The 23,449-nt window shown below is 54.2% G+C and overlaps 1 protein-coding gene across 3 annotated transcripts; it reads left to right on the top strand.

The window, feature by feature from the left end:
* The first annotated feature begins 78 nt into the window (after nt 1–78).
* Nucleotides 79–22,690, top strand: CYP4B1 (cytochrome P450 family 4 subfamily B member 1). 3 transcript variants are annotated; one of them, XM_084965164.1, is made up of 12 exons: nt 79–225; nt 14,184–14,325; nt 14,503–14,547; nt 15,091–15,218; nt 16,087–16,211; nt 16,621–16,772; nt 16,943–17,049; nt 18,013–18,203; nt 20,585–20,718; nt 21,722–21,786; nt 21,887–21,969; nt 22,389–22,690. In XM_084965164.1, the coding sequence occupies exons 2-12, from the start codon at nt 14,211–14,213 to the stop codon at nt 22,570–22,572; spliced, it is 1,329 nt and encodes a 442-aa protein (XP_084821290.1). In that variant the 5' UTR covers nt 79–225; nt 14,184–14,210; the 3' UTR covers nt 22,573–22,690. The 3 variants fall into 3 exon arrangements, with proteins under 3 accessions (XP_084821290.1, XP_003128065.3, XP_084821289.1); XM_003128017.5 differs by lacking the exon at nt 79–225 and adding an exon at nt 3,589–3,787; XM_084965163.1 differs by lacking the exon at nt 79–225 and adding an exon at nt 3,589–3,787 and having other exon boundaries at nt 16,015–16,211.
* Nucleotides 22,691–23,449: the final 759 nt, after the last annotated feature.

Raw genomic sequence — 23,449 nt, 5'->3', positions numbered from 1 at the left:
ACTTCCAGAAAGGAAGAGGCGGGCTTTTCCAATCACCACTCCCCTTGGAGGATAAAACTGTAGCCACCTGGATCTTCCGGGGAGAGCTTCCTTGCCCGCCCGCTTGCATCTCTCACAACCTTCCTGTTTTAATAAATCTATTTCTTGCCCATCACTTTGCCTCTCGCCGAATTCCTTCTGCGCAGAGAACTGAAGAACCCGAACCTCAGTGAGTTCAGACACAGGGTGAGTGATTCTAATTTAAAACCATGGGTTCAAGTCCCAATGGGTTTGGGCTGGGTTCGAGTCCTGGCACCAGGGTTCAAGTCTCAATCTATGTTCTGGTTAGGTTCAGGCTGTTAATAGTGTCAGTTTCAGAGCCAGGAGGACACCATAACTACCACCAGAAGCTCTAGAGACCAGCCCCTTTTGGCCACTGCCATGGCTGCTGCGTGGTGCCAGGAGAGAGGTTGTCTTCTTTTGTTGGTTACCATCCACCCAAAAGCAAATACAAGACTACTGAGCTTAAATGTTCTGAGCACTCAATGTGGGAGGCGCGGGCTTTATATGTATCATTTCATCTAGTCCTTCAAACAACCTTCGGCGGTGGATCCTATTATAACTACTGTTTTACAGACTAGCAAATTGAGATTCAGAGAGGTTAAGAAAATTACCCAGGGTTGGACATGCATCTCAGGCCAGTCAGAAACCCAAGCTGGTGCTCTTATGAAGCCCCTGGCTATCCCAGGCAGCTAGTGTGTCTGATGAGGAGGTGGGGAGTGAGGCCGGCGAGGCTCAATGGGGCTGTGTCCTAAATGCCTAGGTAAGGGTTTGGCCTCTTCCTGATGGCCCCACCCAGAGCTCGGAAGGTAGAAACTATTAGAAACCCGTGTGCCTGGGAGATACCAGCTGGGATAGAGGTGGCCAGGGCCTGAGGGAAGGACTGTAATTTTCCAGCCTTCTGGGGAAATACGTCTTTCTGCCTGGGTTCCTCCAGAGGGGAACAGAAGTCCTGTTTGTCTGAAGTTACACTGCCCGCAGGTCTAGCTGTGCCCTAGGGGGAGTGGGTCAGAAAAAGTGCTGAGTCACCATCTCTGTTGGAAAAGGAATGGGAAAAGGAGGAAAGAAGAGAAGGAAGGGTGAGAGAAAAAGACAATGCCAGATGGAGATTTTTCCTGATGTGCCAAGCACACAACTCCCCCCTATGGGTTCTGAAGCAATTGAGAAATACCCATATCTCTTTACTTGGTACCTGGGCAACGGAATTTACAAAGGGTTGCCCAGCTACATAGCTTCCTGGGCCTGGGCTGGTAGAACTGACCATTGACGCAGGGTCCACTGCAATAATCAAGGCAATCAGACGGGATGAGACCTATATTTAGCATCAACATGTAGGCCCCACCCCTTGCCCTCTGACCCCTGTCACCCCAGGCTACCACATAACCACTTGATCACAAAACCATGAGTCACCTAGACCTAGGTCTCAGTTTGGGTTTCTCCAAAATACTGAGCAGATAGTTTCATTTACTCACTAGCTCCAGTTCCTCAGTGGTTATGTTAGGGCCCAGGGAAGGCCACCCCTGAATATGCCTCAGTGGCATATTGATTATTATTTTTTGTCTTTAAAAATTTTTTTTTTTTTGCTTTTGAGGGGTGCACCCGTGGCATGCGGAGGTTTCCCCGACTGGGGGTCGATTAGGAGCTGTAGCCACCGGTCCACACCACAGCCACAGCCATGCCAGATCCAAGCTGCATCTTCGACCTACACCACAGCTCACGGCAACGCCAGATCCTTAACCCACTGAATGAGGCCTGGGACTGAACCTGAGTCCTCGTGGATTCTAGTAGGGTTCGTTAACCACTGAGCCACGAGGGGAACTCCAAGACAAGCGCTCTTGATCAAACCACTACTGCAAGGGAAAAGGCAAACAACTCCAAGAAGAGGTGTAGACCAAGTCAGAAGGCTGGCTCTCTGTCTCGGGTGGGGAGGAGAAGAGCTACGAGAAAGCATTTGCGATAAAGGCAGAGGCTCACGGTCTCCGTCTCCTTCACACACATTCTGCTGGGTTGGGCCTTATCGCCAAGCTTTCCTTTGCCGTGGACACTTCCTGCTGGGCCTTTGAGGGCAGAGCAGGTGGGCACTCCAAGGAGGCACCTTCGGTCTTCCTCAAGTCACACGGCCCAGGTAGGCCCAGGAGCAGTGGTAGAATCAGGACCTGAAAATTGACTGCTGTCCAGTCTCTGATTCCGGCAACATGGTGACCTTACCTTTGGCTCTAGAGGTGTGCGTGGCAGCCAGATTGCAGCCAGAGAGTGGACAGACCGTGTGGGACAAATAAATAGACCATGAGTGCGGGGTCATGTTTTTCCAGCAGGAGGGGGCTTGCAGCACCTCTAAGGCCATAATCAGAATCCACCCTGCTGGGCCTCCTTCTGATGTCCTCTTCCTGACTGGCAACCTGGGCTCCGGGCCTCTTCCACACCGGGCCAGCTCGGAGCCACCTCACACAACACACAACACACACACACACACACACACACACACACACGGAGGTCTTCCTGGAACACACCTCTGACCACCCTTTCTCCTCACCCCCTCCGTGGCTTGCAACATAGAACACAATGTGCTCTTTCATTAATCCTCCATGTTAACCTTGCTCTTGACATTGCAGGGTTCTGACGTGCTCGTCCTTGTGGTTTCTGCTTCACAATACTTCGCATTGCTTTCTTTTCTTCCAAGTTGTGTCCTTCACTGTAACCAGATATTTCTTGCTCCCTCGTATGGGAGGGAGCACTAACGAAGCCAATTGCATTTCAGATTCCTCCATGAGCCCTGGGCTGGGGAAGGAAGGTTGGCTGCCTCCTTCTGTGAGACTCTGGACAAATCCAAGCCCTCCCTGGGCCGAGGCGGCTCCCTCCATCTGTCCAAGAGGGATTGAATTTGATGATCTCTCCTCACTACCCTGAATGTAAGGTTCAAGTCAAGCAACTTCAAGCCTGTACTATGGTCTTGGGGATGGAGTTGACCTTTTTTGACCCAGGATGTCCATTCTGGGGCTAGAACTATGGTGCCTCAGGAAACATGACTCAAAACATCATGAGCCTGGCATAACTGCAAGCCACCCAGCAGCCCATGCTGAAGGGGACAGTGGAAACTCTCTTATTAGAAAGCACAGGCAAGCTGAGCCTCAGTTTCATTATCTGGAAAATGGGTACAGAAAGCCGGTACCTATGTTCTCCTTGTTTGGATTAAATAAGATAGTGTGTGTAGAAAGTATCTGGAACATCCAAGATAGTTTATGAAAGAAGGCGGTCATTGTCGGCTGTGAATACACCACGAATTGCCTTCTGTTTGCTCCTTTAAAGTACCAGAGGGGGAAACTCATCACCTGGTTTCTCTGAACCTGGTTTTTCTTCAGTTGAGTTTTGGGAGAAGGCAGCCAGGCTGCCTCCTCTGTTTTCTGTGAATTTGGGAGCTGTCATCTCTGCCCTGAGGAGCAAGGCGCAGCCTGGGCCCCTGCTGATTGCAGGGTGTGGCTGGATCCAGAGCTGGCAGGGATCCTGCTAGTACAAAGGAGCTCAGGAGCAGCAGGAGGCAGGCGGAGCCTGGGTGACTGCGACTCCAGCCATGGTGCCTGCTTTGCTCTCCCTGAGTCTCTCCCACCTGAGCCTGTGGGCTTTGGGGCTGATCTTGGCCTTGGGCGTCCTCAAGCTCACTTCCCTGCTGCTGCGGAGGCAGATGCTGGCCAGGGCTATGGACAAATTCCCAGGGCCCCCCACCCACTGGATTTTCGGGCATGCCCTTGAGGTAAGTGGCCCCCTTTCCTTCAGGGAACCTGACCTAAACCCCTGGGGGCCCTGGAGTAAGACCCTGTGCTTGGGTGGCGGAAAGGGGATCCCTGGAGCTGTAGTTTCCAGCTATCTTTGCCCCTGGTTCTCCTCTTCTCTCCTGCGTTCCCAGCTGGCCTCAGGTGGGGGTCAGGGCTCGGGGGCACTTCCAAGTGGGGTCCCAAGCAGGCCCCAGACTCTGCCCCAACGTTGTGAGGCCCAAGGTTGACAGAGCTCTGCTAAGGACTAGGCGATAGCATGGACAGAAATGCCTGGCTGGTCTGATACAATCGGGCAATGCCCTTCAGAGCGTAATCAGCATGTTTTGTTCTGCGCAGTGTAAAGACTCCCTTTTTTTTAGGGCAGACGATGAACGTGGAAGTAGAGGTGTGTGCTCTCACCTGAGAGACCTCTAAGAGGGCTTCGTCGGTTGGTGACCCCCAGAGGGAAGGTTCTCCCTGCCAACCTATGGGCTGGCTGGGGAGCCGGGCATCTTCCTGAGTTCTGATTCTGACTTGTCCTTCCTGGTTAGCTTCAGATAGTGGGGACCACTTTATTTTATTTTATTTTATTTTTTGTCGTTTTGCTATTTCTTTGGGCCGCTCCCACGGCATATGGAGGTTCCCAGGCTAGGGGTTGAATCGGAGCTGTAGCCGCCAGCCTACACCAGAGCCACAGCAATGCGGGATCCGAACCGCGTCTGCGACCTACACCACAGCTCACGGCAACGCCGGATCGTTAACCCACTGAGCAAGGCCAGGGACCGAACCCGCAACCTCATGGTTCCTAGTCGGATTCGCTAACCACTGCGCCACGACGGGAACTCCAATGGGGACCACTTTAGTGCCCATTGTCAGGGACGCCTCTTAGCTCCCCACCTCTATGGGGATTCAGACCAGAGTTTTCTGAACACAGGGCCAGGGACAGCTGCAGTGGAATCAACTGGGAGAAGCAGGTTCTTGGCTCCCAGTCCCCGAAGATCCTAACTGACCTATGAGAACCGGGAGTCTGACTTATAAAAAAACATACTCCACATGTTTTGATCTGCAACCAGCTTTGGAAACTTAGGCATAGCTCCCAGAGAGGGAGACTCAGAGAGAGGAATCATACCTCCTGAGAACACTTTCCCCATTCACAGGCTAGGGATCGCCTTTCTTGCATGAGTGACCCCTGGGTGAGGACTGCCCAGGCTTATTTTTGCCCCTCCTAATAGCTACCCTCTCACGATGGCCTGGCCACCTACCCGCATCCTGGAGACACTCAGGAAAGGACAGGACGGGTCTGGGAGGTGAATCAGACCAAAAGGTTCTGCTCTCAAGGAGCTTCTTACTGTCTGGAGGCGAAACAGACCCCAGAGCCTTCCCTACCCCCAGGCTGCTGGGGTGCCTCGTCAGCAGTTTGCACCAGCCCCTGGTTTTGTATTTCCACTCCTGTCCCATAGGGTTGTTGTTTTCTACTTGTTCATCTTATGCCCTTGCCCTGGACCCTGGAGGATGGAGATGTGCTCTGATTCTTCCCTGTCCCTCAGGGTCCAGTAGAAAGCCTGCGCAGGATGGGTCTGATGAACAGATGATCTGGATGAACGGACAGTGAGTGTTGGAATAGCAGGGCTGGGTGTCGAGAGAGGAGACCGGGCGCTGGAGAAGGCAGTGGAGGGGCCAGGTGGTGCCTGTGGAGGCTGTGCAGAGAGCAGAGAGGTCCCTTCCTGGGAAGGTTGAGGTCTGACCCTAACGCAGGTCTGAGAGCTACTTAGGGAGACCTTCAATCCCTTTCCTCTGGTGCCCCCTCCACTTCTTCTTGCCTCCATCAAAGTGGGATTTGCCATCAGCCTGTGGGCTCCCTTAGGACAGAGACCGTGGTTCCTACCCCCAGAGCAGAGCTGGATGCTCTCTTTCCCCCCAGTGCTCCTGCCTGCACCTCAAGTGTGCGTGGAGGCCCTGGAACACTGCTTAGCTCGGTCTTCCTGGCTCTAACACAAGTATCCGAAGGGCCTTGGCACCGGGAAGGGTGGGCAAGACCTGGAGGGGTCGTTACCCTCGGGCACAACAAAGGTTTCCTGGGGAACGATCGCAGACCCCTTGGCCCCGCATGCCTCCAGGGCTTGGCACCTCTGCCCAGAGTCATATCCACACCTGACCCTGAGGAACGGAAAGGGCCTGGTAGGGATTATTTTTCCTAATGCAAAGATGAGGAAATTGAGGAGTTCCCATTGTGGCTCAGTGGTTAACGAGTCTGAATGGGAACCATGAGGTTGTGGGTTTGATCCCTGGCCTCGGTTGGTGGATTAAGGATCTGGCGTTGCTGTGAACTGTGGTGCAGGTCGCAGACGTGGCTCAGATCCCACGTTGCTGTGGGAGTGGTGTAGGCTGGCGGCTACAGCTCTGATTGGACCCCTAGCCTGCGAACCTCCATATGCTGCAGGAGCGGCCCTAGAAAAGGCAAAAAGGCAAAAAGCCAAAAAAAAAAAAAAAAAAAGAAAAGAAAAGAAAAGGCAAAAAGACTAAAAAAAAATAAAAAGAGGACATTGAGGTTCAGGAAGGGCGAGGTGTTTGCCAATGTCCATACAGAAACTCAGGGGCTGAGTCAAGGCTGGGCCCAGGACTTGTGCCTTTTCACTCATACCGAGTAACTGCAAGTTTGACTCCCAGACCGAGAGGTGATGGAAGTAGGGAGAAAGGAAGGAGGAGAGCTGGGGGTGGAAGAGGGCCCAGGGGTGGGGATGAACTTCCATCAGGGTTAACTTCTCCCTTCTTGGTCTCCAGCTACCACCTGTCCTCTACCTGTCATGCTTCTCAGTTCTTAGAACGTGTCACTTTTTTTTTTTTTTTTTTTTTTTTTTGTCTTTTTGCCTTTCCTAGGGCCGCACCCATGGCATATGGAGGTTCCCAGGCTAGGGGTCGAAAGGGAGCTGTAGCCAACAGCCTACACCACAGCCACAGCAACGCGGGATCCAACACACGATCCAAGCCGAGTCTGCAACCTACACCACAGCTCACGGCAACACCAGATCCCTAACCCACTGAGCAAGGCCAGGGATTGAACCCGCAACCTCATGGTGCCTAGTCGGATTCGTTGACCACTGCTCCACGACAGGAACTCCAGAACGTGTCACCTTGAGGCGGGGTCATGTCCTATTCTTCCAGGGTCTGTCTCATTCCACTCTGGGGCCCAGGGAGGACCTTGCATAGGGTAGGTGCTCGGTCAGATTGTTGGGCTGAGGTGGGGGCCCCTGGGAGGGAGTCACGACTCTGACCTGCGTTGGAAGGAAGGGAGAATGGCAACTCCGAGTCCAGGAAATGTGATGCCTTGAGACGATAAAGCCCACTTCCCGGACCCTGTCCATTGCTGGGACAGTTCCCTTGGCTGGTGCAGGGCAGTGAAGAGCCCTGACTGGAGCTCTGGCTCATTTCCACTCAGCACACATGGATCATGGGCTTTCACTCTCCTTGTCAGTAGGGTGGCGCAAAGCCTTTTTACCTTGCTGGGTTAGAAGAGGATCAACAGAGATGGAGTATAGGTGGGCAGGTAGGTATCAGGTGTTCAATCATTGTAGAGGGATGCTTGCTGCCAAATACATCCAGGCTTTCTTCATCCTCTTCCTTCCTCCCAAATCAACCTAGTCTTTGGGAGCTAGATAAGGTCCCTCTGTTTCCAAGCACCTAGAGTCGTCTCATCAGTTCCTCTGGGTCTTGCCCTGTGCTGAGGCCAGAGGAGGAAGAAACAAGACGAGCGTGGGCCGTCGAGGAACCCCGTCTGTGGTGGAGACAGAAAAGGCAACACCAGGTTCCAGGTCCTTAGGCTCAGGAGGGGGCGCTGGGATGAGCCCAGACGCAGCAGGCTGCATAAGTGTGGAAGAAAAGGAAGATGCCCCCTGTGCAAAGGGAGAGGATGGGAAGAGCCCTGAGTGTTTAAGAAATGAATTTGTTCACGAACTATTTGCTCCCCAAGGTCTCATGTGTGTCTGTGTCCGTAGCTCTGCATCTCTGGAGGGGTGATAGGGGTGGGGGAGTGGGGAGGTGGAGGCTGGAGTGAGAGGGGCTGATCAGGTGGGACCTTGCAAACCGGGTCACAAGGTTTTCCTTTATTCTGAGCACATAGGGGAGCCAGGCAAGGGATTCATGCAAGGGAGCCACAAGCTCAGGTTTGCGTGGTAAGAAGATCTCTTTGGCTTTGAAGACTAGACTGCCAGAGATTAAATTGGAGACAAGGAGAGCAGGGTGAGCGCTGAGGCCACGGTGTAGGCAGACGCTGACGGAGTGAGCTCGTGGGACAGAGAGAAGTGAGGGAGGGGCCGAGCAGTCTGTCTTGGCATCATGGGCACGGGAGAGGGGGGCATTAAGCCAGCTGTGAGGGTGTCAGTGAGATCCCCTACATGCACTAGGAAAAGGGGGGCATAGGATTGCACTGGAGGCTTGGTTAGACTGTGGTATCAACCTAGCCGGATCACAGCAGAATTCGGCAAAGTCACCTAAAGAGAAAAAGCCCCCTTGAGCCACAGGACTGGGTTGGAGCCTGGAGGCATCAATTTCTAGGTCTGAGTGTAGAAGCGTGGGGACCCGAGACCCAGGAAGAGGAGGGAGGCTTGGGGGCTTGCAGCAGCTGTCGTGTCTGGACACAGGAGCCTCGGATTCTGAATCTGGAGTGTTTCTGTGGCAGGACCTTCCCCGGGGCACTGCTCCATTCGGCTCTCTTAGTTCTGGCTTGCTGATTCCAGTGTAAAATCAGCTGGTGGATCTGCAGAGGAGAGGGGCAGCTTCCACGAGGCATCCCCTCAGGATCACTCTGTATCACGGGGGAAAAGTCGTTCCCACATTTCTGGCTGGTATCAGCGTGGTGGTTCCCTACCTAGGTCCTGAAGGGGGGGGGGCAGGTGTCGGGGGCAAACAAGCTGTGTTCACTTGTGGGAATGCTGGGTTTGAGAGGCCTGGAGTTAGTCCTACAGAGACGTCTGGGGGTAGGTGGTCATGTTTCTGGAGCTCAGGAGCTCAGGTAAGCTGGGATGAGCTGTTGATTGAGGAACCACTGTCAGGTAGATAGGGAAAGGACCCCATGGGAATATGCCAGAACCTACTGGAAAAAGGTGCAGTGTGGGAAGAGGCCAAGGGCTGTATGTGGGAGCCTAGGTCTTTGGTTAATGATGGGTGAGGAACTGCTGAGAGAGGGGGTATCAGGAGAGGTGGGAGGGCATCCAGGAGAGAGTTCAAGAAAGAGGGGGGAGTCTTCCATGTGCTAGCAGCTGGAAGGCCTCTGGGCTGACCCCCAAGGAGGGTGCTCAGCAAAAGCCATGCTGGAGAGGAGGGGGCAGAGGCAGGAGGAAGTGGAGGCAGCTCTTTGAGAGGTTAGATTACGAAAGGAAGAAGGAAATGAAATGTTAGCTTGAGGGAGGAGAACCTCCAGAGATTTTGTTTGCTTTTGCCTGTGGGAGTGACTTGGGCATGATTTAAATGCAGATGGGATGGAGCTGGTAAGACAGGAAAGAGAGGGGCTGATTGATGGCTCCTGAAGTGAGGGTTGGAGTCAAGACAGGAGGGAAGCTGGCAGCAGGGCAGGTGGTTTTTCAGGTCTGGTGGCTAAATTTAACAGATTTCTTATCTGATAGCATCTATTTTCTCTGGGAAGTATAGCAAGCGTAATTTGCTGGGAGCAAGAAGCAGAGGCATGGAGGGGTCAGTTGAGGAAAGAGAATTTTTTGAGGAGCAGACTAAGTGCTCGACCTCATAGTTGAATCCCCAGTTTGTGCAAATTGAATCCATTTCTTCCCTGTACCAATTTTTAAGGTTATTTCAGAGATGCTGCTGCTTCTCAGCCTTCGTTGGTTCTTCTTGGCAGGCACTCCTAAGTCTTTAGCCTTGAATACGCAGGTGGAACACACAGTCCTTGGCCCTGGCTGTGTGACCCAGAGGAACTGGCCAGGCAGCCATGTGATCCCCAGAGAGAGGATGCCCCAGCCCTTGCAACAGGTTCCACTGGTAGGGCCATCCCTACTCTTACCAGGTTCCTGGGTGATCAAGGGCATGTAGGAGAAAGGTGGGCATGGGGAGCAGGGCTAGCTTAGGCTCTGAACATGTCAGCATGAGGTCAGGGTCTCCTGTCCCAGGTGCCGATGCTGCAACGCGGTGCTTTCATGACTGATGAGGGGAGTGGGGCTCAGATGAACCAGATCAGCCAGGATCCAATCCCCAAATCCTGCGAGTCTGGTTTCTTCGTTTGTTTGTTTTTTGGCTTTGACCAGGGCAGGCAAACTTCCCCGGCCAGGGATTGAATCCATGCCACGGCAGTGACGCTGCCAAATCCTTAACGACTAGGCCACCAGGGAACGCCAAGGCTGGTTTCTTTGTGACTTAAGCCTCTCCCTGTTCCCTGTCAATTGGGGTCCCTGGACCTGAGAGGGATGGAGAGAAGGGGGGAAGCCATGGTGATCAGGAAGTTAGCAAGTAAGATCCAGGAGGGCAGATGAAAAATAAGAGACATGGGGGTGGGGGGGCAGGGGGCAGTTCCAGGGACACCAAATAGGAAGGAGGCAGGAAAGGGGTCGGTGACACCAGAGGGACAGCTTCCTACTACTGATGGGTGGAGGTGCTGTGGGTCCCCTGTAACCTTTTGGACACTGTGTTTACAAGGGCGGTGAGGGTTCTCATGACACCCCAAGGCAGGACGCAGGATTGTGAGTTCAGAGGCAGAAAGGGAGGGGCTCTAAGGGGAGATTCCCCTGGACTCTAGTGGTGGCTTGGAAGGAGAGGAACCTCGGAGAAGGTGCACATGGATGGCTGGAGACCAAAGTAGCCAGGCCCACTCCCCAGGCCCTTGGGAGAAGGGCTTGGGCTAGGCAAGAATTCCTGGGGCTCCATTTTCAGATGCCCTATGTCCTTCAAGACTGTTTTCTGGAAGGTAAATACGGCTTTATTGAGTGGGTGAGGACTATGGAAGGGAACTTTACAGGGAGGAAAAGCTGGGCCAGCACTCGCCCAGAACTCGACATGAACCACACACCCTAGGATTGTGCAGTGCGCAGTTTATACAGCTGAACACAGCCACCCTGACAGGCTTCAGTGCGCCGAAGAGAATGTGAGGGTCTAACCCAAGTGGGAGCACTGCGAACCTATAAGATGGGCAAGTCAGTTCCTATCTCTGAGCCTCAGTTTCCTCATCTGTAAGAGGAGAGCAATTGTCCGTTGCACATTAGGTACATGAAGCAATCTATGAATTCACTCCTGACACATAGAAGATTCTCAATACACATCTGTCCCCTTCCCTTCCCTGTGTCGAGAGACAGAATGTGGAAACGAGCAGTGAATCTGGACAGTAGCCAGAGCAGGCAGGCGAGGGCCGGCTGGGAAAAACACAAAGAAATCTGCAAGGCTCTTGACGGCACAGGAAGTGCTGCTGGTGGCACTTCTTTGACTCCCTCGACTGGGGGAGACCTGGGGCTGCTTCCTTGTCAGAGTGATCTGTGTTGAGGTTCACTGGATGCTTTGCATGTTTTCTCCCTCCTTTTTTGTTTTCCTTCTTTGTCATCTCCTTTATTCATTCCGTTCATCCAGCACGTGGTTTATCAAGTGTGCACTGTGTCTGGGGCCCCCTGCTGAGGTCTGTGGTGACCTGGGCATGCCGCGTATGTGACCTGTGCCCTTGGGAAGCTCACAGCCCATGGACGGAGTCAGGTCAGGGGTCCTGGGGTGTGAATCCCAGCTGCATCACTAACTAGCCATGTGACTGAGCTTCCTGTCCTCATCTATGAAGTGGGAATTAGGATGGTGCCTCTCCTATAGAATTTTCCACAGATTAAATAAAAGAATTTGTGTAGCAGGATTAGATCAGTGTGTTCGATGAATGTCAATTTTATTAATTTTTTTGGGGGGGTCGTAGATGCAAACAATTATAGCACAAGGCTGAATGTGGGTGAGGTCCTCACAGCGCTGCAGAGGGCTGGAGGAGGCGGAGATGTCAGTTGGCGGAGGGTTAGAGAGGCTCCGTCCTCAGAGGAGCAGGCAGGAGGTCAAAGGGCGTTGGGTCTAGGGTGGACAAGGAGCAAGGAATCGTAGAAGCAAAGGCACAGAGGTGATGCCGCCCCCCAGGAGGTCATCTTGGTTTTAAACTTTCAGACTCACAAGGCTGCCAGAGGCACGGTTAGCGTCCATCTACTCCAAGGATACGGGCAGCTGGCCAGCAAGGCGACACACAGGCATTGGCCATACAGCTTCTCCCCGGGGGCTGGCCAGGGGCAGGGAGGCCAGCTCCACCTTGTGGGTGTAGGCCCACCTATTATATTTTATTTTATTGGCTGCATCTTGACATGTGGAAGTTTCCTGGCCAGGGATCAAACCACAGGCCACAGCAGTGGCACCATCAGATCCTTAACCAGCTGAGCCCCCAGGGAACTCCTCCACCTTGTTTTAGAATCTCCAAGTCCCACGGAAACCCTGTGTCCACTAAGCCCCAAGGTTCCTGCCAGGGCCATGCGCATCACAAGAGTCACCACACTCAGGGGAGCCCAAGGCGTGCTGTCCCCATCAGGTGTCATGGTTCTCTCTGTCCAATGTTATTTACCAACCAGGGTTCATTTTGGTCACAGCCATGCTGTCTAGCAAGACAGTAGGGGTTCTACGGCTGTCAGGTTTCCAGGAGAACAGTTGGAGGGTGTGACCTGAGGTCAGCCTTCCATGTGGCAGGGGACAAGGTTTGGTTAATCTTTTACCCACAGGTAGACTCTCAGGGCACGTGCAGAGACCATTCTTTAGTGCAACTGGAGGGCATCAGGGAGGAGGATGTGGCAGGAGAGGCAGCGGACAGATAGGTTTGAGGGGGAGCGAACCTCTAGGCGAGGGCTTCCCTTGTGCAGGATCCAGTGTGAGATTCTAGCAGGCATCTGAGTAACAGGGGAAATCAATCTTCGAACCCAGGTCTGGCAGGCTCCAAAGATTGTGAGGTCATGGAGCCAACCCTCCTTCGTTCACACCCCGGCTCCCTCGCAAGCTCTGAGTTCTTTGGAAGCAACTTCAGATCTCTAAAGTGGGAAGAGTTGTTGTGAGGATTGGATGAGTCAAGACATCAGGGGCTCGGGAGTTCCCTTACCGTGCGGTGGGTTGAGGATCCGATGTTACTGCTCCAATTCCTGGCCTGGGAACTTCCACCTGCTGAGGGTGTGGCCAAAAAAGAATTAAAAAAAGGTAGAAGGTGCTTAGAAGAAGGCCTGGTACATAGCAGGTGTTTAATGAAGATTCGCTCTTGATATGCCTCCTCCCAAACGATGGTACTCAGATTTCTTGTGAGCCCCATGGCAGGCCAGTGAAGTGTTTTAAGCGTATCTCTAAAAGGCTCCCTCGAAATAGGGAAAAATACATAAACATATAATGGAACATCCCTACGGTGGAACACTAGGCAGCTGTTAAAAATAGTGAGGCAGAGTTAAATGCGTTAGTTTGAAAAGAAGGACAAGCTAAGTTAAATGAAAAAAGGCAGGGTTTGGAAAAGTATTTCCCATATGCCTCGTTTACATAAAGCACCCCAAGGCGAGTGGATGTGGCTTGAAAAACTTCCAAAGAGCACACACCACCCTCCGGCTGATTTCTCCAACCTCGGCTAAGGCTGCTGTCCCACCATGTGGAAGCTCCTGGAAGACCTGATTTTTCCTGCTCCAGACACTCTGTGCTTGCTGTTCCCTCGACCTGCAGTGCTATTCCCTTACTTTTCACAAGGTCAGATCCTTCTCATCCTTCCAGTTTCACCTTGAACGTGCTCTCCAGCAAGAGACCATCCTGGGTCACTCTCTTTAAGCCGGTCCCCCTGCTAATCTCTCTCCCAGTACTGGGTATGTTGCCTTCTTTATACTCCCTTCTATCTGTGACTGTTGTTTACTTGTCTATTGTCAATCTTCCTGCCATAGAATGAAAGGACAAGACCATGTTTATCTCATTCCTCTGAGACATCTAGACCGTACCCTGCACACAGTAGGTCCTCAATAAAAACGTGTTCCGTGACTTAACGGGGGTGGAGTTGAGGTGGTTTCCATATTGCACCATACGCTGGAATTCTCTTTCTAATGAAAAACTTTGATGCGGAGAAGAAACCTCTTTCTGGCTTTCTGTGTCGATAGGGGATTGGTGGCAGGCAGAAGATGGAAGCAGGTGGCCCCTTTGGGGTTGCTGAGCTAACTCAGGGGCCATAAGAGTGTGGCTTGGACTTTGAGCCATGACACTGGGGAGGGGACTGAGCCTAGAGGTGTGCATGAGGGTGGCTGGCTGGGAGAGGGGTGCGGGAGGAGGGGGGATGTACCCTGGGTCTTCCTGGGAAGCCCCCTCTCTTCCCTGCCCAGGGCCCTTGCGCCGGGCTGGTGATGCTGGCTTCCTGAGTGGCCTGGCCTTCTGTTGTCTTTTCAGATCCAGCAGACAGGGAGTCTGGACAAGATGGTGTCCTGGGCTCATCAGTTCCCCCATGCCCACCCACTCTGGTTGGGACCATTCCTTGGCTTCCTGAACATCTATGAGCCTGAATATGCCAAAGCTGTGTACAGCCGAGGAGGTGAGGGCTCCCGGGAGAGGTGGGACCTCCTGAGAGCGGAGGGCCCCGGGCGCTATGTGTGGAGGGGTCTCGCATCTTCACCGTACATCTAGGCATCTGAGATACCCTATTTATCACCTAGCTCCCTCCAGAAAGCCTTCAGTCCCCTCCTGACCCAAGCTTCTCTTTCTCTTGCAGACCCTAAAGCCTCGGATTTGTACGACTTCTTCCTCCAGTGGATTGGTGAGTGGACACCTGCCTTCCCTGCTTTGGTGCCGGGTGGGCAGGACCTCTCCCTGCTCTGTCCCTTCCTTCCCAGGGCCTGCTCAGCTTTTCCATCCAGCAGACCCCCTGCCCCCAACTGCGCATCCTAAGCGCAGCTGCTTAGTGGGAAATAGAGGAGGAGGCAGGAGAGCACTGGCTGATGGGGTGGTGGGGCTCAGGCACCTTCTCCCGAAAGGGTGCCCTTTTCCCCCTGGACAGGCAGGCAAAGGCTCTGGACAATGTGTCAGTCGAGGAGGTGGCACTAGAAGTGATTCTCGATTTTATGGGTGGTGCTGGTTGGGGCAAGAGCCTGAAGAAAGGAGTGGTGGCAGGACCCAGGCTGGTGTCAGCAGAGGCTGTGAGGCGGGGTGGCTAGTAGGCAGAGCTGGGTGGGGATGAGAGACTGGGCAGGGAGGATGGGGTTGGGATGGGGTGGGGTGGCATGTGCTTGGCCCCAGGCTGCCAGGGGCGGGGCAGGATTGTGTGAACTAATGGGTGCTCTCTCTCTTATCCCTTCCCCAGGGAAAGGCTTGCTGGTCCTTCATGGGCCCAAGTGGTTTCAGCATCGCAAGCTGCTCACACCTGGCTTCCACCATGATGTGCTGAAGCCCTATGTGGCAGTGATGGCCAATTCTGCACGCGTCATGCTGGTGAGTGAGCTCCCTGTGCCAGACTCCTGGAGGCTGTGCTGCAGGATAGCCCCTCCCCTCCTCCAGTTTCCCCTGGAGGAGGGCAGTGAGGAGAATTGCTGAGGTCCCGAGGCCTTGTTCTGCCTGACACCTGCTGTGGGCTGGGTGCTGACTAGGTGCTGAGGCTCCATGCAGCCAGGCAGCCCCAGCCCTTGTCTCCACCACAAGACCCAGCCGTCCCTTTTCCCAGATGGAAGGGCCTCTGAGAGACCTCAGTAAAACTCCTACTGCAGCAGATTTGAGGGCTGCTTGTATTTGAGAATATTAAGAAGGTCTTTCACATCCCCGAAGAGTCTCCACATTCCTGGCCTCAGTAATGTCGAGAGCGACTCATCTCTAAAAGGGATGCCTGGGGTCAGGGGTCAGTTTCGGAGTCTCAGGGCCAGATAATCCCCAGAGGTTGCCCAGGCTAGTCTTTCCCTTTGCAAGACCCTCCTCCCTGGCACCACTGCAGGCCTGACTTACACACAGACTGTGTGGGGGAGTTCACGATTTCTTGGGCCTCCTCTTCCCTTCCACACGGCTGCCCTGGCTGGGAAAAATGTGTGTGGGTGCCATGCCTCCTGGTTCTGCCCTCTGAGCCTGAAGCCCCTTCCCCTCAAGGCCCCCATAATAGCAGGATGGGGACCAGGCCAGGGACTGGGGGTGGATGGGGAAGGGGAGCTGATGGGTCCCGGAGGGCGGGGTGGGGTGGGGCACCCAGCCCTGCTGGCCACACCCTCCCTGGGGGGGGGTACATCCTGTGCTCCTGGCCCAGACCAGGTCATCAGGGAACGGAAGGCAGCCCTGCTGGCCACACCCCCACATCACCTGCCATCTCTGGCTCCAGGACAAGTGGGAGGAAAAGGCTCGAGAGGACAAGAGCTTTGACATCTATCATGACGTGGGCCACATGGCACTGGAATTGCTCATGAAATGCACCTTTGGCAAAGGAACCAGCGGCCTGAACTACAGGTCAGGGGGCACTCTGGGCTGACCACTGTCTCCTCAGGCCAGTTCGGAGGGGAAAGGTGGCAGAACTCCCGGGCCCTGGTCTCAGAGGAGACAGGGTCCAGCCCTAGGGAGCCCCAGTTGGGAGGAGCTGGGCCTTTCCCATGGCTTTATTTTTTTTGGCTGTGCCTGTGGCACGTGGACGTTCCCGGGGCCAGGGATCGAACCCGTGCCACAGCAGCGACCCAAGCTGCCGCAGTGACAATGCCAGATGCACGGGGGAGAATTCCTCCCACGGCTGCGCTGGGAGGCTTGATGGCGGGGAGAGGACGGGCAGAGAGCGCTGTGGTTGGGACTGGGTCTGCAACGGAGCCACGCGTGGGGTCTCTGCTGTGGGCGAGGGTCTGAGCATGTCCTTCCCTCCATCGCGCAGCGACAATGCCTACCACCTGGCGGTCAGAGATCTCACGCTGCTGATGCAGCAGCGCCTCAGCTCCTTCCAGTACCACAACGACTTCATCTACTGGCTTACCCCGCATGGCCGCCGTTTCCTGCGGGCCTGCCGGGTGGCGCATGACCACACAGGTGGGCCTTTCCCGCATGGCCCAGCCACAGGAAGCCTAGACTGTGGTCTAGACTCTCTGGGCCTCTGGGGACCCCTCCCGTGGCAAGACCTCTGTTCCCCATTTGTCAGAGAGTCCCTGGGTGGGTCCCTGGGCGGGGGTGGGGGGTGACATCCTGTGCTCCTGGCCCAGACCAGGTCATCAGGGAACGGAAGGCAGCCCTGCAGGATAAGGAAGAGCAGGAGAGGATCCAGAGCCGGAGGCACCTGGACTTCCTGGACATTCTCCTGGGAGCCCAGGTGAGTGCACAGTCACCCATCTCTGCCTGGGAACTCAGCCCAGAGCAGTCTTCAGACCTTCTGCTCCTGGGGCAGGGCTCATGGGACAGCAGCAGGGGCTGTTGTGGCTGTTGTGCATTGTCTTCCTCCTTCTCTGGCAACTGTGACCTCTTCCATGTCCCATGATCAGCAAAGGCTCAGAGGTAGGGAGGTGCTGGGTGCAGCCGGCCCTGGTGCTAGGTTGAGATGCAGTGGCAGGGAGGCTGGGTCCATGCCAGAAAGCCTGCAGACCAATTCCAGACTTCGAAGACTCTGAAGCATCTCAGCATCTTTGAATCCAGACTTTATACCTTGACTTCTTCATCCATTCATTCGCTCATTCACTTGGTCCTTTAATCACTCACCCGACACACTCACTGAGTGCCACCCTGGGTCAGTTCCCCTGCTAGGGGTGCAGAAGATGAGAAAGCCCTGGCCCTGCCCTCCGGATGTTCACAGCCTCGTGGAGGAGACAGGAGGCGGACTTTGACAGACATCTCTTCGTCATCCAGGTGGCATTCTCTGTTAGCAAATGAGCAGAATTGGCAGGGCTGGATGAAGCCACGGGTCACTTGGCCAGAAGGATCAAAGGAGGCTTCTGGGGAGTTCGATGGTGGCCTAATGGGTCAAGGATCCGGCGTTGTCACTGCTGTGGCTCGGGTCACTGCTGTGGCATGGGCTCCATCTCTGGCCTGGGAACTTCTGCATGCAGTGGACCCGGCCAAAAAGAAAAGAAAAAAAAGAAAGGTTTTCTGGAGTAGGAGGCATCCAAGTTGGACTTGGGAGAACAGATAGGAGTCTGGGGGAAGGTCCCAACCCTTAGTCTGAAAAGGCGCTTTCTCGCCCTCCCGTCTTCCAACCTTTGTTGGATGACAGCTGTTATGAGTTCTGGTTGGGACTGGCCTCAGATGCCTTGGGCTGTCCCATTGTGCCTTCCTGTCCCAGGATGAAGATAGGGTCAAACTGCCAGATGCAGACCTCCGGGCCGAGGTGGACACGTTCATGTTTGGAGGCCATGACACCACCACCAGAGGCATCTCCTGGTTTCTCTACTGCATGGCCCTGAACCCCGAGCACCAGCATCGTTGTCGGGAGGAGATCCGCGAGATTCTTGGGGACCGGGACTCCATCCAGGGGTGAGTGAGGCTGTGGGTGAGCCCTCTGTGTCCTCCTTCCCAGTCCCAGGGAGGGGCTCTACGGAGCGCTGTCTGGTGTCATTCAGGATGACACAGGGCCAGCCCGAAACCAGGCAAGAGTGGTGGCCATTTCCCTTTGTGCTGCGGCTTCTGGGGGGACCGTGTGTGGACACACCCCTGAGCCCTTTCTTCACAGGGGAGCCTTTTCAGATGTGGGTCACCTGGAGAAGCCTGGCGCAGGAGGCTGACCTCTTGCTGGCTGGCTCACTCTGCTGGCAGAACCTGACTACCCGCCTGGGTTCCCGGACAGAACAGGGAGCTCTGGGAGACAAAAGATTTGGAACAGAGCTGGGGTAGCCAGGGACACCGATTTCCTCCCACCTGCCTTTGGATGGCCTGGTGCAGCCTCCAGACTCCTCTGATGAAGGAGAAAAAGTTGTTTCCAAAATTATATCAGGAATTCCCTGGTGGCGCAGTGCATTAAGATTCAGGTGTTGTCCCTGCTGTGGCCTGTGTTCCATTCCTGGCCCTGGAAATTCTGCATTCCTCGGATGTGGTCAAAAACAACAGCCCACCCCCGAGCCAATCACTTAAAAACGTTCCACAGTTTCCTATTTCTTGGTTCAAGCTTGAACTCATTAATACAACACTGATGCTAGCCTCTCTCTGCAGAATTATATTTGGCAACCTCCCATGGGCTCCTCTCCCATCTCTGCCCTCACCCCCTCTAGTCCTGCCTCCTCCTCTCGGGCCTTTGAATCTTGTCTCCTTTCTCTCCGGGCACCTGTGCCACCTCCCGCATGGGGCTGGGCACACAAGATGCTCAGTCGAGGGGAGAAACTTTAGATTCATGAAAGAGACTAACTTAGAATTCCGGGATCTGGGATTTGAAGGGTTTGGGATTTTGAAGGGTGTCGGAGGTTGGAAACTTCCCAGGGCGGCTGGCCATGTGCCGGGTACTGTTACAGGTGTGTGGGGTAGACAAGGGGGAGCCAAGTCTCTGCTCTGGAGGAGTTTTTAGAAAGAAAAACTCACAGAACCAAAAAGCTAGAGAAAACCACAGGATGGAGTAAGATTGTGTGGCCCCATGTTGAGGGCAGAGGAACCCAAAGGGGTGGGGCCTGGGAGTTTCCGGGTGGCCTCGTGGTTAGGACTGGGTGCGTTCACCACTGTTGGCCGGGGGTTCAATCCCGGGTCTGGGAGATGAGATCCCACAGCAAGCCTTAGGTCCCCAAACCAAACAAAACCGAAAAGGGTGGAGCCTGAATTGGCTTTCAAAGGGGGTGTGCAACTCAAACAAACAAAGGGCCAGAGGTGGCCTTCCAGGTTGGGGAACAATACGAACACGGCCTAGAGGCAGGGAGTTGAAATACCTACGTATTTTTATGTTCACTTCATATTCCATCTCAGCAACTTACAGGCCACTTGTTCAGTAAAGTGTAGAAACAAATGAAAGATGAAGACCGGGGGTGGGGGGACCCTAGAGTTTGAGGCTCTGTCCTAAGATGTTGCACAGTATCACTGGGCCACATTTGGGCCTGAGCTTCCTAGTAGCAAAATGGAAAAGATGTTAAAAACTTTAGGAGGCATCATTTAATTAGACCGTGATGCCGACATGTACACATTTCCACCCCGCAACGGAGTCTGTCATTGTTTATGCATTTCTTTTCGCTTTTTTCTTTCCTTTTCTTTTTTTTTTTTGTGTTGGTATTGTGTCTTTTTAGGGCTGCACCCACGGCATAAGGAGGTTCCCAGGCTAGGGGTCGAATCGGAGCTGTAGCTGCCGGCCTACCCCACAGCCACAGCAACGTAGGATCCACGCTACATCTGCGACCTACACCACAGCTCACGGCAACGCTGGATCCTTGACCCACTGAGCGAAGCCAGGGCTCGAACCCACAACCTCATGGTTCCTAGTCAGAGTCATTTCCTCCGTGCCATGACGGGAACTCCTGTTTATGCATTTCTTATTTCATTCGACCAATACATATCAGCCCGCAGTCCTTTCCATTCCAGCTCCACAGGGGAAGTTAAGCAGAACCTAAAGATCTGTCCCTCGTGGGGCTTCTCGGAGCTCCGAGAGACAGGAGTGACCTTGTCTTTGATGGTCCGGTGCGCAACCCCCCCCCCCCGCCCTACCCCAGGGGCACGGCTGTGAAGCAGGGACCTTCGCCTAGCAGTGAAGATGAGGCAGGGATGCAGAAAGGCGCAGCTAAAATCCCTGGGTCTGAGTGGCCACCCCGTGTCCAGGACACTCGGAGCACCCTGGCTCTCTGACTCCGGTGTGCGGAGGTGGTGAAGAGGGGGACTCGGGGCTGGGCCTCCTCGCTGCGGGACCCTGTTGCTCCCCATCCCAGAAAAGCCTTGTTTGTTGCCGGCAGGGAGGATCTGGGGAAGATGACCTACCTGACCATGTGCATCAGGGAGAGCTTCCGCCTCTATCCGCCGGTGCCGCAGGTGTACCGCCAGCTGAGTGAGCCTGTCAGCTTTGTGGATGGTCGCTCTCTGCCTGCAGGTGGGATGGGGCAGGGTTGGGGGTAGACTGGAGTCCTTGTGGATGGTCTGTGCCTTTGCATCAGTGGGAAAGAGCCCTGCATTCTGATCCCAGCTCCACAAGGTCTGGATAAATCTCTCCACCTCTAACCTCTGCTCTCTGTCTTCTGTAAAATGCGGGCCAGAAGAGTCCCTGCCTTATGAGGCTGTTGTTAGGATTAAAGAGACAATACTCACCACCACACAGGGTGTGCCCTGAACAACTTCAGGAGGCATCATTCACTTGTGCTGTGTACAACCTGTACAGCTGTACGCGGTAGCTTTGTAAGGAGTGTTTAACTGCACCTAGGAAGCACCCAATGCATGTTTGCTGTTACTCCTGATAGCATAATATTATGAATAGTGACTTCCCTTGAGAGTCAGTGAATGGAAAGCAGAAAGTGTGTATGAGCCCTTGCTTGTCCTGCCTCGTGGTGGGGTGGGTTCATTCATTCTTTCTTTATTTTCTTTTTCCATCTTGCAAATGTCTGTGTTAGATGCTATGTCCAGGGGTGGGGCTGCAGGAAGTACGTGTGATGATGGTGAAAAGTATTTTGATGTGCTGAGGGTGGTCACGAACTCTCTGTCACTGGCAGTGCTCAGGCAGGGGCTGGTGCCCAGGTAGGGAGATGCTGGAAGATTCCGGCCCTGTGAGGAGGTGGCCCTGGCTGTCCTTCCAGGTTGGGGAACAATATGAACACGGCCTAGAGGCAGGGAGTTGAAATACCTACGTATTTTTATGTTCACTTCATATTCCATCTCAGCAACTTACAGGCCGCTTGTTCAGTAAAGTGTAGAAACAAATGAAAGATGAAGACCGGGGGTGGGGGGGACCCTAGAGTTTGAGGCTCTGCCCTAAGATGTTGCACGACATCCTGGGCCACATTTGGGCCTGAGCTTCCTAGTGGCAAGATGGAAAAGATGTTAACGAGGGCCAAAAGATGTCCCAGGGCCCCCTGGTCACCAGGCCTCTGCTCTGTCCGCAGGCAGCCTCATCTCTCTCCATATCTACGCCCTTCACAGAAACAGTGCCGTGTGGCCTGACCCGGAGGTATGCCGTTCCTGGCCCCAGGGGTCAGATAGGGTGGGTGGCTGTGGGGTCAGCCTCCCCCAGGGCCTGGCAGGCATTTAAGCAAGTCTTGTCCCCTCAGGTCTTCGACCCCCTGCGCTTTTCCTTGGAGAATATGGCTGGACGCCACCCCTTTGCCTTCCTTCCCTTCTCTGCTGGGCCCAGGTAAAGAGAGCCCAGCATCCCTGGTCCTCTGGATGGCGGGGGGGCTCAGGATGGCGGACCCTGGGGGGGAGGCATTGTCTGGGGAACTCTGGACTCGGGGGACCGTGCTAGGTGTCTGGCAACCCTGAGGCAGCGGAAATTGCAGGGACCTTCTTGTTGCCCTTAGTATATTCCTGTCCCTGGCAGGTGGGGTGTGTGAGTCATTCCAAGAGAAACCCCTAGGCCACACCCCGCAGTGAGAATCTCCCTGGTCTGGGACCCTCACCATGTTCCCAAGATCTGTTTCTGAAGCCCAGATCAATCAACTGATCAGCTAATTACCCCCCAATAGTTACTGCTTTCCATTGGCCACTGAGAGCACTGCATTTCATCCCCCTGGCAACCCACAGCCTGATGTCACTTTGTGCTGCTTGCCACAGGAACTGCATCGGGCAGCAGTTTGCCATGAATGAAATGAAGGTGGTCGCAGCCCTCAGTTTGCTCCGTTTTGAGTTCGCCCCGGATCCCTCAAGGCCACCCATCCCGATGCCGCAGCTGACCCTGTGCTCCAAGACCGGCATCCACCTCCGCCTGACGTCGCTGGGCCAGGGCTCTGGGAAGTAGCTCTGCGGAGAGTAGGGCTCCCGACAGCCCGGGCTGTGGCCTCTCCCTGGCAGCTGCCTAAACAATCACCTCAAGGGCACGGCAATGGAAACACGTGTCTATAAATGCTTAGCATGCATGTGTTCCAGAGTGCTTTCATTCATTCAGCAAACACGTGGTGAACATGTACTTGCTTGTAGACCCTCCATTTATCTCCTATAAGTGTCCATCTTTCTAAAACGTAGCAGAAATGCACATTCCAGCCTTTGTGACACAGTGTGCACAACAGAAACTGCCTTGGGATTGGTGGCTATAACCAGGCACTCACCCACTCCGCATGATAGACGGATGGCTTTCAGTCTGGTTCCTTCGCTGAGATCTGTTTCTTCGTTTAACTGCGTGTGTGTGTTTGGAATATAAGAGACATAAGGAAAAAATTGCCCTAAATCAGAAATGCACAAGACAATGGGTTTCTAAGGACAACTCCCTGGTCACCACTGCTGAGGTCAAGGGATGTGGAATATGGTTTCATGGGTCTCTTTGGCACTCCTGCCATCATCAGCATCTGCGTCACAGTCACCTGGTGCTCTGGGCATGTGAGCTTTGGCTGGGGAAGGTGGCAGAGCAGCATTATAAGGGGGTTGCTTGGACAGGATGATGTTTGAATCAGACCTCGAGGCAGGAAGAGGTATGAAGGTGGAAAGAGGGACTTTTAGACAGGGTGTCAGGCTGGGGCCACATGATGAATTAGTGATCCTTCCTTGGCAGTCCCCGCAGCAGCTGCCTGATGGCTAGGGGTACATACAGCCCTAGGGTTCAAGTCGAAGGCCATTAGTCGGCTCCAAACCAGGAACTAGGCAAGTGTGGAAGGGAGGGCCCTGGATGCTTGGATGCTGGG

This window comes from Sus scrofa, chromosome 6 (genome assembly GCF_054392235.1).
Source record: "Sus scrofa isolate SSC_HxYL_T2T_F1_AM1 chromosome 6, Sscrofa_HxYL_maternal_Yorkshire_Landrace_v2.0, whole genome shotgun sequence".
In the NCBI taxonomy this organism is placed as follows: domain Eukaryota; kingdom Metazoa; phylum Chordata; class Mammalia; order Artiodactyla; family Suidae; genus Sus; species Sus scrofa.
Note: the sequence above shows the minus strand (reverse complement) of the source record. Positions and strands in the feature narration are given on the sequence as shown.